At 38.0% G+C, this 14,616-nt stretch overlaps 1 protein-coding gene across 1 annotated transcript in view; it reads right to left on the bottom strand.

Annotated features, from left to right (window-relative positions):
* Positions 1–312: 312 nt before the first annotated feature.
* The window catches only part of LOC114623397 (aldehyde dehydrogenase, cytosolic 1), a 38,959-nt gene continuing 24,655 nt past the window's right edge, over positions 313–14,616 (bottom strand). The window contains exons 10-13 of the mRNA XM_028770069.1: positions 10,220–10,384; positions 7,903–8,060; positions 3,105–3,179; positions 313–818 (exon numbers count right to left, since the gene is read on the bottom strand). Coding sequence (XP_028625902.1) covers positions 746–818; positions 3,105–3,179; positions 7,903–8,060; positions 10,220–10,384 — 471 coding nt within the window. The 3' untranslated portion in view covers positions 313–745. The remainder of the gene's footprint in view (positions 819–3,104; positions 3,180–7,902; positions 8,061–10,219; positions 10,385–14,616) is intronic.

Genomic DNA, 14,616 nt, shown 5'->3' with positions numbered 1-14,616 from the left:
AACCAGATCCCCCAGAGCTCCCAGGGACTAAACCACCAACCAAAGAATACACATGGTGGGACCCATGACTCCAGCTGTATATGTGGCGGTAGATGGCCTTGTCTAGCATCAATGGGAGAAGTCCTAAGTCCTGTGAAGGCTTGATCCCCCACTCTAGGGAAAATGATAGGATGGTGGGACACAATTGGGTGGGTAGATGGAGTAGCACCATCCTGGAAGTAGGAGAGGGAGTGGAGTGGGGGGTTTGGAGGGAACCGGGAGGGGGGATAACATTTGGAATGTAAATAAACAAAATAATTTAAAAATTCGAGCTGAGCAAAATCATGTGAGATTGCCTTTATTAAGCTTTGTGTTCTAGTTATAGCTAGGCATTTCATTTGACCAGCAGGCATGGCATTCTAGAAAATATTTCACAACACTCAGAAGAATAACCCCGAGGAACAGTGCAGCTGACTTTTCAGTTATCATGCTTGGTGAGTAGTTCAAAGTGGATGAAAAGCACTTGGTCATGACAGAGTTACAGAGAGCTTGCTAAATGTATGCTTTTGTCCTGGGATATGAATTGGAGTCACATATTAGAAGATGAATGATTAGGTTGGGTTAAGCAACATGCTTTCTATGTGTAACAGTAACTTAAGTTTAAGAAATCAACTGAAGACAAAATTATAGTAAAACACTGCTATGCTGGTGACTGTAGGAGACATGTAGTCACTGCTGAGTGTTTCTCTTCACTCTGCCGGCTTCTTTAGGAGTTCTTCTGAGATATCCTCATTGCGACTGTCTTGAGCTCAGTGTATTCATAAAGACCTTGTTCACCCCTAGATAGGGAAGAAAATGCCAATAAATGTGACTGTGTAGTGTAGTATGAGTCTGTAAGTCAATTTAATCCCTGGTAATTTGGTACAAGTTTTTTCTTGCTTATCTGACTAAGGATGGTGTAAAATATTTACTGAATACATAGTTGTTCGTATTGTTCCTAGCTGACCATAAGCTTTATGACCAAGAAAAATATTCTTAAACTTGTCTTTTATTTTAAATAATTATGTACTTGGCTTATTTTCAGAGAAGATATCTATTGTTTATACTATTCTACTTGATCATACATCTAGCTACTGTATAATTCAACCTGATCACATTTTATCAGACCAATAAATAAAGGTAGTGAAGTTCATCTTGCACTATAGAGTCACTGTAGAGAAGCAGAATAAGCCACCAGCTGCACTGGAGCCTGCCTTCACCATCTGCCTGACACTAAATCAGCAGTGATGAGCAGGTAGAGAATGACCAAGGTTTACTTTCATTCAGGGTGTTCTTTTCTTCTAAAGCTGCAATTTTAACAGTGTCTTCTGACTCTGGGACACACAGACACCTGATCTTTGTTGGTGGGAATTTTTTTCTTGTATTCCACTTTAAGAAGAAATAAAACTAAAGATTGGCCTGATTCAGGTTTTTCAGATTTTAGGTCTCTATTACTTAACATTCCACAATACATTTATAAAATTTTCAAGCCAACCCCAACTGAACAGAAATGGAATCAAGTCTGTCTGTGGGTACCACAGCAAATTAATAGGGCTTTACCGGAAACCAATTTTGAAAATTATGATTTTTTTCTGCTTATTGGGTGATTTAGTTTATGGCACTCAGTTCTGTTCTACGTTGCTTGGATACAAGATTAACTTACATGTATATAGGACTATTCTCAAGATCATAAAACCTATACATGCATAGGATTGCAAAGGCACTTCATTGTGGTACTTCCTTCCCAGCTGTTCTCCAGATTCAGTTATATATATATCAAAGATGTCTTCTTCTCCTGAACAATAAGTAATCCCTATATATTGATTGTTTTTTGTTTATAGTTTAAACTTCTTAAAGTATCCCTTGAAAAATCTCAACAGCATGTTTTTCAACATAATTAAGGAGCTTGACTAACTTGTCTAAAGTTTATTAAAACGTAGTGTTTGAATAAGTAGTCTATGTCAAAGAGGCAGGCAAATTAGTACATAACTTTGACTAACTTGATTTCCATTATACTTAGTATTGTTAAGGCACTGGGCACTCTCAGTAGACTTTTAAGTATATTATCACATTGAGGCTGACTTGAGTAATCTTCCTCAGAAATACTGTACATGTATTATTTTAATTCAGACCACAGGAGGATCTATCTGCTTACCTTTCTCCTTAGCTGAGAAAACTCTATACATTACGAGCTCTGGCTTCTAAATCTTTTGTACATAAATCGCCTGGGCTAGTCATCAACTTTTGATTGTAATTCAGTGTATATAGATGAGGTCAAGGTTGCATTTCTAGTAAGCCTGCACACAGCAGCTGAGCTTCTCATGACAGTCCACATGATGTATTTGAGGCTAAGCTGTGTCTGCCTCTACTCAGTGCCAAGAAATAAACCTTAACGAAGGTTCAGACAAATGTTTGCTAAACTGATTTGACCAAGACAGTCAAGAAAGTAAAAATTCATCCAAGTTCACTATAGGAGGCCCTATGGGAACCCTGCTTCCAAATTTGTTAATTCTGCTTGTCTGCCTTTCAGAATGAATCACATTCTAACTCTTGGATGGAGTCATTAGCAGTAATCACCTCAGTAATTCCCTATAGACATTTAACAGCAAATGGCTTATTTAACAGATGCATAATAGCTGTTAGGTAGGTGTCACCAGAAGCATATCAGTTTGAGTTTAGGCAATCCTCATTTATTTAGGAGATACATTTGGACATCTGGAGTGTTTCAATACTTACTTATATACATCTTAAGATCATGTTTGCCCTTTTAGCTACTTTCTGAAAATGTTTTCCAAATAGCTTCTACTCACATGTAGCATAGGCTATTCTAAAAGCAGACAACAATTTAGTTAACATGTTGGGGTGTACTTAGCACAGCCCTTTATGGTTGTAGGAGCTTAATAAATTATATTCCATCTACTATTGCTTTTCTGGAGCTTTTTTGGAGTATTTCCAAAATTTAAAATACCATTTGGTACTAAATATGGATGGAGTTTACCTAAGGTAGTAAAAATGGATCAGTTTCCTGGGAGAAGTACTCCTTTTCACAAACTCAGGTATTTATTTTAATATCAAGTTTAACTTACATTTCTCGCCCATTTCCAGACATCTTGAATCCACCAAATGGGCACTGGACAGGGAGAGACAAATAGCAGTTCACCCTGAAACAGAGAAGAGAAGCCTACTACAGAAAACAATTAACTCATGCTATAATTTCTGAACTGGAAATTTAAATATTCAGAGGTTGCCTTAAGAATTCCTTTGTTTCAACCTAATATGGTCACTGAGATAAAAAGCAGTACTATAATTTATAATACAGAAAGTATCCACATATTACCTAGAAATACATAATACAGCTATAGGTATTAACAGTTATTTTTTTTAAAGTTAGTTTGAATCATCAAAGAGGGAAGTGTTTAAGGCTGGGATTGAATGGTGTTCTCTAATGTCCTGTATGCAGAAAGCTTTGTGTTGACCTTGAAGTTTATACACTTAGCCGTCTAAAATCAACTCTCTTTAGCAATTACAGTATTTGTCAATATTTATTCCCTTTGTTTCATTTATTGATCAATAGATGGTTTATCGAGAAGTGATGGCAGGAATTGGGCTTAATTATTCAATCTGGTAACATATTTAGAAATATTTGTAAAGATGTTTCTACAGAAAAAAATAGTATACAGTGGGAATAGAATTAAAGAGAAGCTTAGAAACAGACCAAGGTAACACGGAGGAGTAGTGAGGGGTACAATTGTGCAGGCCAGGAACAATTATTTTAATGTTAATGCAGACAGGGTGATGTTTTATAATTTATAGTGCTTCTGTTGACCTCTGCCAGATGATTTATAAAAATACATTGTCCACAGCAAATATTTAGGAAATGTAGAATATAAATATATGTGAGTTAGTAACACTGAATTTAGTACTTTTATCATAGGGGAAAATATCTGCTGATCATTAGTTACACTGACTCAATGAGAATTTGATTTATTTCCTTTAAGAAACTTAAGGAGAAGTGCCACTATCAAAAAGATTTTCAGCTATAGTGCCTAATGCTAATTGTATATTAGCATTATACAGAAGTTTTGAAAAGTTTCATTGACTAAAAGACCTATGCCAGAGTAAATCACAGAGATGCTTCAGATGATTGAGACGTTTGAGTCACAACCTTATCCCACATATGTGCACATTCAAGAAACTAGACAGAAGATAGAGTCAAAGTGTTTGTTTTGTTTTAGTTTTTCATTTTTCTCTTCATCTTACCTTATGAGACTACATCTGCCACTGAGCCTGGAGCTAACCAATTTAGCTAAATTGCCTGACTAATAAATTCCAGGCACGCTTCTGCCTCCAGCTATGGCCACAGTGACAGACCCAGAAGCAAAGGCCAGCATGTTTGGCTTTCCATGGATGTTAAAATAAAACTCATTTCTAATGCTTGAACACCAAGAACTTTCCTTGCTGAATCTTCTTTTGCTCAGCCCCACATTGCACGTTTTGAAGCTCTCAGGTGAGGAGTATTCCTTCTCTGAAATGCAGACTGTTCCAGTTTGTGGGAGGGGGAGGTTAGACTATGAACTACTCACATAGATTTTACTGGTTGAAAATCCATATTTGAAAACATCAAATTTAAAATGATCCAAAATATAAACATGACATTGACATATGTCAGAGAATTTTGGATTTTACATTTTAGTGTCACACTGGTTAAACTTGTACATGGCAAAAGTTAAGAAGAAGGGTTGTCTACAGAATGCTGAAGGTCAGCCTCCTGCCCCATACTATTGTTGTATGATCCTGATAAATTTCTTAATCTCAAAAGTCTCCTGGTTTTGTTTTCTATTTTGTTTTTAGCACAGATAAAGTTTTGTATAACAAAGAGTAAGTTGTCAGGTAAGATAAAATGATGAATTAAGAAACACTTTGCATATGTCCTTGTTATATGTTCGAGCATCTTCTGGGTATATGCCTAGGAGTGGTATAGCTGGATCCTCGGGTAATGCTATGTCCAATTTTCTGAGGAACCGCCAGACTGATTTCCAAAGTGGTTGCACCATCTTGCAGTCCCACCAACAATGGAGGAGTGTTCCTCTTTCTCCACACCCTCGCCAGCATCTACTATCACCTGAGTTTTTAATCTTAGCCATTCTGACTGGTGTGAGATGGAATCTCAGGGTTGTTTTGATTTGCATTTCCCTGACGACTAAGGATGCTGAACATTTCTTTAGATGCTTCTCGGCCATTCGAGTTTCTTCCGTTGGAAATTCTTTGTTAAGCTCTATACCCCATTTTTTAATAGGGTAATTTGGTTGTCTGGAGTCTAATTTCTTGAGTTCTTTGTATATATTGGATATTAGCCCTCTATCAGATGAAGGATTGGTAAAGATCTTTTCCCAATTTGTTGGTTGTCGTTTTGTCCTATTGACAGTGTCCTTTGCCTTACAGAAACTTTGCAATTTTATGAAGTCCCATTTGTCAATTCTCGATCTTAGAGCAAGGACATATGCTCAACTATGTTCATAGCAGCCTTATTTATAATAGCCAGGAGCTGGAAAGAACCCAGATGTCCTTCAACTGAGGAATGGATTCAAAAAATGTGGTATATTTACACAATGGAGTATTACTCAGCTATTAAAAACAATGAATTCGAGAGGTTCCTAGGTAAATGGATGGAGCTAGAAATTATCATCCTGAGTGAGGTAAGCCAATCACAAAAGAACACACATGGTATTCACTCACTGATTATTGGATATTAGCCTAGAACCTTGAAATGCCCAAGATGCAACTCACAGGCCACATGAAGCCCATAAAGAAGGAAGACCAACTGAGGGTGATTCGGTCCTTCTTAGAAGGAGCAACAAAATACTCAAGGGAGCAAATATGGAGACAAAGTGAGGGACAGAAACTGAAGGAGGGGCCGTCTCAAGACCACTCCACCTGAGTATCTATCCCATGTGCAATCACCAAAGGTAGATGCTGATGTGGAAGACAGGAAGTGCATGCTGATAAGAGCCTGATATGGATATCTCCTCAGAGGCCTTCAAGAGTCAGACATATTCAGAGGCAGATGCTCACAACTAGCCATTGAACTGATCATGGGGTTCTCAATAGAGGAGTTAGAGTGAAGACTGAAGGAGCTGAAAGGATTTATGGCACCATGAGGAGAGCAACAATACCAACCAACCACAGCTCCCAGAGTCTAAACCACCAGCCTGGGAGCACTTAGGGGGGGATCCAGGGCTTCAGCTGAATATGTAAAAGTGGAGGGCCCTGCTGGGCATAGGTGGAAGAAGAGAACCTTGACCTCATGAAGGCTGGATGCCCCAGGGGGTGGGAATTTTGAGGGTGGGGAGGTGGGAGTGGGGGGGTGTAGATAGAGGTTACATCCACAGAGAAGAAGGAGGAGGTGTGAGGGGATTGGGGGTTCCGAGGGGGTGGTGGGGGATGGGGTAAGGGGACAACATAGGAAATGTAAATAAATCATCCAATAAAAAAAAAAAAAAAAGAAACACTTTGCAACTTTGAGCCAATAGTTGCTGACTATTGACTCTCAATTTGCTAGGGGGAAACCAAGTCTATCAATAGGATCCAGAACTGTCTGCCTGTGTCCCTGAGGATGCTTTTCTGTGCCTGATTTCCCTTAACTGGACTAAGCGAGAGAATGAAAGTAGCTTGTGTTGTAGCTGGGACTAAAGGAATGGAGGCTTGATGAGACAGGGGAGCTGAGGAAAGAGTCCAGAAGTAGAGCACAGCCTCTGAGAGGCACAACCTTAGAACGTATATTAAAGGTAAATTATAGAAATCAAATAACAAGGGCTCAGTGGGTAAGAATTCTAGTTGTTCTTCCAGAAGTCCTGAGTTCAATTCTCAGCAACCTCATGGTGGCTCACAACCATTTGGAACGTGATCTGATGTCCTCTTCTGCTGTGCATGAAGACAGCTTACTCATAAACAGTAAATAAATAAATAAATCTTAAATTAAAAAAACACAAAGAACAAACTAAGTCAAGAGCTAGAGAAAAGGGTGGAGAGATGATCTAGAGTTAACAGTACTTGTTGCTCTTATGAAGGGCTTGAGTCAGTTCCCAGTACTCACATTCTTGTGGCTTACAACTGTCTATGACTCCATTTCCAGCTAATCTGATGGCCTTTTCTGGCTTCTGCATGCCCTACAAACTCACATGATACACAGATACATGTGCAATCCAAATACCCATATATATATATATATATAAATTCATTTTTGTAAAGAATAGCATCATACCCAGCCCAGCTACTCAGGAGCATGACACACAGGGTAAGAAATCCAACATAAGTATGGGCCACAGAGTGAGTTCAAGGCCTGATTGAGCAACAGAGTGAGTTCCTATCTCTTATTAAGAAGCATAAAGGAGACCAGGACAGAGTATGCTCTCAGCTAATGTAACACATTAGGCTTGATTTTAAGTATGGAAAGTTAATAATAGCAACAATAATAATTTCTATAAGGTGCCAATATAAATTGTCTAATATAAAGTTGACTATGACAGAATTTTTCTGTCGTCTCATATATTCATAGCAGAGTGCCAATTGCCGTGAAATTAAATTATCTAACTATATATGTATGTATGTATGTATGTATGTATGTATGTATGTATGAATGTATGTATATATATATTTATATTTTGTATATATATATATGTATATATTTATTTATATATTTATATATATATATAAAATAAAATGGTCAATGTTCTACAAAATTAATTTGAAAAGCTAGATGATGATAATGTCTTTTGTTTTTATTTACAGAAACTACCTTCATAACAGATCAGATAAGTTCTATGAAAGTCAGTCTGCCTACATGGCTGATACATGAAGGACACATCTTACTTCAGCTGCACTTACCACACTATCCCAGCCTGCAGAGCAGAAGACACAGTGATGGCCTTATCCAGGTCTTTAGTGAAGACTCCTGCTGCTAGACCATAGGTAGTATTGTTTGCTCTCTTGATCACATCATCTAAAGATTTAAATTTCATGATTTGTTGCACTGGTCCAAATATCTACCGAAGGATGACAGAAAAATAGGTTAACAGTATAGACACAACATATGCTTTAAGCACACTACATATGCTTGCCTAGAAACCATTCTTCATTGGCTAAGGTGCTGTCTTTCATCTAAGACCGATGTGTAAGAATTGGAATAGGTGGCGAGGGCCAGTGAACATAAAAAGAGATTGTGACTGTGTGTGACATTCTATGTGGAGCAGACACCAATTGTTACTGCAGCATTTAGTCTTACATCATGCCGTAGAGCTGCCTGAAATGGAAGAACTGAACATCAACTCACAAGTGCATCATTTTCTTATAAACGTCTTAAAACTTAACTCCAGTCTCCTTCATTGTTTAAGTTACTGCACAAGACAACAAGACCAAGAAAGCAGTGCTTTGCTCTAATAGTAACTAATAGACAATGATGGAGAACACTGTTTATGTTTTAAACAGCAATGTATCATTGATTTAAATATCATTATTTTTATACTTGGATACTTATAATTATAAAACTTGGCTAAAATAGTACATATCATGAGTCTACTTATCATATCAGATTCTACTAGTCACCCAACCATATACAGCGTTACCAACAAAAAAACAAACAAACTAAAGAATTATTACTGGAAACCTAGCTCTGAAACCATCCTTTATAACCAAAACCTGTAGTCCGTGGCAGAGGCTAGAGTCACAGAACCGGAAACAAGAGTCACAGCTTGTCTAACCTAATGTGAGCCAACTCATCACTTCTACTGGAGTCTAGTCAGTAAAACCCACATGCAACTCAGTTTATATCTCACCCTCCAGGTAAGAGGAAACACTTGGATTTTCTCTAGACATTAAATTTCCATAATTTAGTAAGTTGGTAATCAAAATTAAATAAAAGAGAGGCTTCTTTGAATGCTAATACAATTTCCTTAGAAATGTGAACATGGATTGGTAAAAACTGGTTCCGAGTCTATTTAAGTGGTAGGAAGGCAGATAGTGATCATTCCCTGAAGGCTGAGGTGAGAACCTGAGATTCTAAACTCTGTCATGACCCCATAACTGGGAAGCGTAACAGTGTGAACACTGGAAATTGGCAGCAGGTGAAACAGGACTGTGGTAGGTTTACACAGAGTTGCAACAATATAGTTGACATGGTATAGACTCTTGGCTCCTACTGTGAAGCAACAAATGAGATATTCTACTAGGTACATTATAGGAGCACAGTAAATGTTTCCTTGAGCGAAGACTACTTTCTGCCTTATTGTCTTTCCTACCCTTATTAATCAAGTTCTAGAAGAACAAAAAAGAGTTGCCCGATAAGTACAGAAATTCACATGCAGTTGAGGAGTGAATTCATGCAGACAACCTAAGTGTGTGGATGATCCACATACATACGATTTTTAATTTCTTTTTATTTCTGTTCTTTATATTTATTTCTTTTTCTTACAAAGCTAAATATTTCCTTTATCTCTTTATTTGTTGATATTCTGGAGGTAATAAAAATAATTTCTCAGATTCTCTGTCACATCAGGGACATGAGTATAAATTCATTGAATAGGAAACTGAGTCCATGTATTTGAGTCATAGTATCTTCTTATTGGGGTGTAGTACATGAAACTTCTATTGTTCAAGAACACATTTCATTGCATCTATCAAAAGCCCTTGTGAAGTATATTAGTTGCCATTTTAATTACAAACTAGTTTTTCTTACTTATATTTTGAATATCTGGGTACAATCTTTATTGATGTTCCTTAGATTGTGCTCCTAGGAGTAACTCTTATTTCTCTTACAAAGCCAGTCCACTCTATATCTGTGAGGTTAGGTTGAATTTTTGTGTTCTTACAACTGAGATCAGTCAATACTTGTCCTTCTGTGTCTGGCATATGTAACATTATATATATATATTTTCCTGTTTTTACAAATGACAGCATCATTTCCCATTCCTTTAAGGCTGTGAATGAAGCACTTATAAAAGCTGTTGTGACTTATTGGGTGTTTGATAACTCTTTGTAGGCCTATTGGATTCCTCAATGCTCAGTCTTATTCTCAAAATATTTAAGACTTTAGTGACAATCATTTCAAGAAAATGATATTTAAGAAGTTGAGTTTTTAGCCAGACATACAGCTTACACACAGAGAGAGCATGGCAAGCCCAGAAACAGATCCATGAGGAAACATTACCTCCTCCTTGGCAATGCGCATCTCATCAGTCACATTGGAAAAGACTGTGGGTTGGACAAAGAAGCCTTTGTTCCCCCAGCGCCCTCCACCACACTCTAGTTTGGCTCCTTCTTTCTTTCCACTCTCAATGAGATCAAGTATTTTATTATGTTGTTCCTTGTCAATCTAGTCGAAAGAAATCACAGACAAAAGAGTAATGATAAATATAACTCCAATAATATATCATTCAAAACAGGTGACATACATTCATCTCATTTCCTAGTATATTTTCTTTCTCATTAATTTTTAGGAAAGAACACTTTAATGTATTTAGTGTAAGAATGTATTTAACTTTAGTACAATCAGGAAAGAATAGAAATTAGTGACATGAGGATACACGAATCTTTCATACAACTGGTTTTTGTTCACATTAGAAGAAAAAAGTTGTCAATTATTGAACACATTGGTTTGGGATCGAATGAATGAAGTGGGACAAAGGACTTTTGACTCTGGTCCACTGGGTATATCACTTGAGAAGCAGATGCTTTTGATGGTCAGAGACCTCTCTTCTCTTCAGGGACAGATCCTGAGCACGCCTAGGTCATGCCTGACCTGGCATTCATAGTGACCAGAGTTTAGGATCATCCTCAATTCAGTTTAGTAGATTGTATCCCAACAGCTAACATGCTCTGCTTATCCTCTTTATATTTCAACAGATGAGCTATGTCTAAGCATATGACAGTTATCATGAATGTTCAATATTTTAACTAATATATTACATAAGAAAGAGAGAAAACGCCGGGCGGTGGTGGCACACGCCCTTAATCCCAGCACTCGGAAGGCAGAGGCAGGCGGATTTCTGAGTTCGAGGCCAGCCTGGTCTACAGAGTGAGTTCCAGGACAGCCAAGGCTATACAGAGAAACCCTGTCTCAAAACACAAAACAACAAAATTTTGCCGAGCAGTGGTGGCACGTGCCTTTAATCCCAGCACTTGGAAGGCAGAGGCAGGCAGTTTTCTGAGTTCGAGGCCAGCCTGGTCTACTGAGTGAATTCCAGGACAGCCAGGGCTACACAGAGAAACCCTGTCTCAAAAAACCAAAAAAAAAAAAAAAAAAGAGAAAGAAAGAAAGAGAGAAAAGGTCAGAGTTCTGTTTGGCGATATCAGAATAATCCACCTCACTCCACAGACATCTGAATGTGGGGTTTTCCCCTTACCTCATCTCTTATGGAAAGAGGTAAATAATTATCTCTTATATCTCACATCATTGTTGAAAACAGACTATCTGAAGCATGACAGGGTAGGGAGGGGACACCCTAAAAACACAGAGATCAAAGCACTAAGAAGAGGATCAGGTTTTTGCCTATTCAACGTGTCTCTTGTCCTGACTTGAAAATGACACTCTTCATATTATTGGGCTCTGTCAATTTCCTCAGTCTTTCAGGAATCAAAAACAGTTCTATGCATTCTCTCTAACTGCCGTTCCCTCAATTCCATCATGCAAGTAGAATAAATGTCTCCACAATAAGTTATAAGTTTACAAACTGTGACACAATATATAGTACCATGTTCCTACAAATTTTCCTGTACTTGTCACTTAAAGGGATAATCTCAAAAAAAGTCTTCATTTCTAGCCTACTATGGAATTCTAGTGGTTGTTTTAAAACAAGGGTCATTGGTATTGCTTCAGTTCAATTCATATAATAGGACTAAGTGGCATTGTTATTAGATATGCTCAATAAGGACATGTAAGCATGATTTGTTTTTTTTTCTATTTTCATTTTTTTATATAATTTATTTTTTTTTCAAATTATAATTTATACTCATTCACACAGGGGTTATAAACACAAAAAGGTAGAACCTGGGGAAGGGGATGACACTGGAGCGTGGGTGTTCAGGGGGAATACAGATATCTTTCAGAACAGGGTATTGGCTGGATGAGGGTTCAGGGGACAGGTCGCTATGGCTCTGCCTATGATTCACTTGTCCTTATCTAAGTTGTTATTATCTGCCAAGGCTACCTATTTACAAGGCCTATGACTACTCAGGCTGGTAAATTGTCACAAAAACTGCCTGTTTACAGTAGCTTATAGCCATCTGTTTCAGTGTTTATCCACAGAGACCCATGACTTGGTGTTAGTATACACGTATGACAGGCCTATTGCTGATTTTAGGCCTATGGCTGATTTTAGGTCTTCAGTATATAAGCAGGGATGCCCCTGACATCTCCTCCCTTCTCGAAGTATAGACGGGCTGTGGTGAATCTAATCTTGTGAAGGCGGGGATAGAGGCCTGACCTCCAGTAATTGATGGGGACCTTGTAGTGGCTCCTGTCCCCCTGTTGTTGTCTTTTGAAGCATGAGGGCCATACCCGTCCCGATGTCTTTTTCCTGGAGAGGGGATACTTTTGACATGAACCCCTATGCAGTCAGGCTTGTCCCTCAGGGAACCCAGAAAGATATTTTTATCTTTTATTTATATTCCCTTGCAGTGTTTAGCCTCGCAGCCTAAGCAAGAATTCAGGTCGCCTGTCAGAGGGAGTTCCGGGTGGCCCCTCTCTGGTTGGTCTAGGGGCAGAAGTTCCCTCTTTTAGTTTGGGTGGAGATGGGTTTTAGGAACACCCTGTATAAAGTAACAACCTCATCTTGTGTCTCGTGGTCCTCCATAGCTAACTTATGATAATGTATCTGAATAGGTTTTGCTACCAAATTATTTATCTGTTGTTTCACAGAGTTAGACTATTTGAGGCCCAGGGACCAGAAGAAATAAGCAAAAAGAACCCAAATAATGGTCCCAAGATGAGAGGAGGTAGGGTTGACAACCTTGGAGAGGCTGAAAACCAATTCTTGTACCAGCTCTCATCTTTCTCTCTCTGACTTTTTTCCGAGCCTTTTCTGACCTTTTTCATGCTCTCTTTAACTATCCCTGTCTTAACTATGTAAAGGCAATACTCTTCTATAAGGGCTGTTCATAGCACCCTTATTTATAATAGCCAGAAGTTGGAAAGAACCCAGATGTCCTTCAACAGAAGAATGGATGCAGAAAATGTGGTACATTTATACAATGGAGTACTACTCAGCTATTAAAAACAATGAGTTCATGAAATTCTTAGGCAAATGGATGGAGCTGGAAATATCATCCTGAGTGAGGTTACCCAATCTCAAAAGAACATACATGCTATGCACTCACTGATGAGTGGATATTAGCCGAAAAGCTCACAATACCTAAGACACAACACATAGACCACAGGAAACTCAAGAAGAAGAAGGAAGACCAAAGTGTGGGTGCTTTGGTCCTTTATAGAAGGAGTTTCAAAAGTTTCAACCAGAGCTCCCAAAGTCTAAACCTCCAGCCTGAGAGCACAAAGGGAGGGACTAATGTCTCCACCTATATAGGTAATTAAGGGTGGCCTTATCAGACATCAGTGGAAGTGGAGGGCCATGGTCCCTGAAAGTTTGGATTCCCTAGTGTTGGGGAATTCGGGAGCAGGGAAATGGGACTGGGAGGCTGTTTGGAGCACACCCTCGTAAACATGATTTGTAAGATTCTAGATTGACTAGTGATAATCTTGGCTTTCTTTCTCAATATTTGGCCCCATTCAATAATTCTTGTGTGTATAAGTGGCTTTATTGTTTTGTGGCCAGTCTAGGAAAAATTAATAGATCATGACATTACTGTAATGGTATAAATATATATCTTTTAATTATTTGAATATAAAATTTTCTGATTCTTTAGATTTGATATGCTAAAAATCAGATAAATAAATAAATAAATAAACACATGTATATCTATGGAAAACATTTGGCAACTGTAGCTCAACAAAAGCATTGAGAATAGATATTAAAATATTTTAATTCAGTTGATACATCTACAATACAACCCCTATGCTATGTCCTGGGAAGTGTTGTAAATCAGGAGCCAAGAAATTTATAAAACCACATTATTATTTAAATAATAAGGAATCCAGATGTCTGCTCTGAGAGAGTGTCTGCTACATATGACCTGGAAGCTTCACTCATAAAATCTCAAAAATGAGCTTAGTTAAACAAGACCCACACAATGACAAAAATCAGCTGACAAGCTGACATGGATGGAGAAAATCTCACAAGAACCTACAGCACAGGAGGAAGCCTATAAATGAAGAAAACTATCCATTTATAAACACTAACAAGTAATATAAAAAACGAACCCAGAAAATTGTAAAATATATTTTTCATACACAAATATATGGCCTAAACTTTCTCCATAATAATTTGTTTGTGACTCAGTATGAATTCCAAAACTCTGTTTAGAAAGACTTGGTAACTCAGCCAGTAGTAAATGATATGCTACGAGATTGGTCAGTGTGTGTCTCTTCCCATAAGCTCCTTTCTATTATGAGAGAGAGAGAGAGAGAGAGAGAGAGAGAGAGAGAGAGAG

Source organism: Grammomys surdaster, unplaced genomic scaffold (genome assembly GCF_004785775.1).
Source record: "Grammomys surdaster isolate TR1022 unplaced genomic scaffold, NIH_TR_1.0 198, whole genome shotgun sequence".
NCBI classification, from domain to species: domain Eukaryota; kingdom Metazoa; phylum Chordata; class Mammalia; order Rodentia; family Muridae; genus Grammomys; species Grammomys surdaster.
Note: the sequence above shows the minus strand (reverse complement) of the source record. Positions and strands in the feature narration are given on the sequence as shown.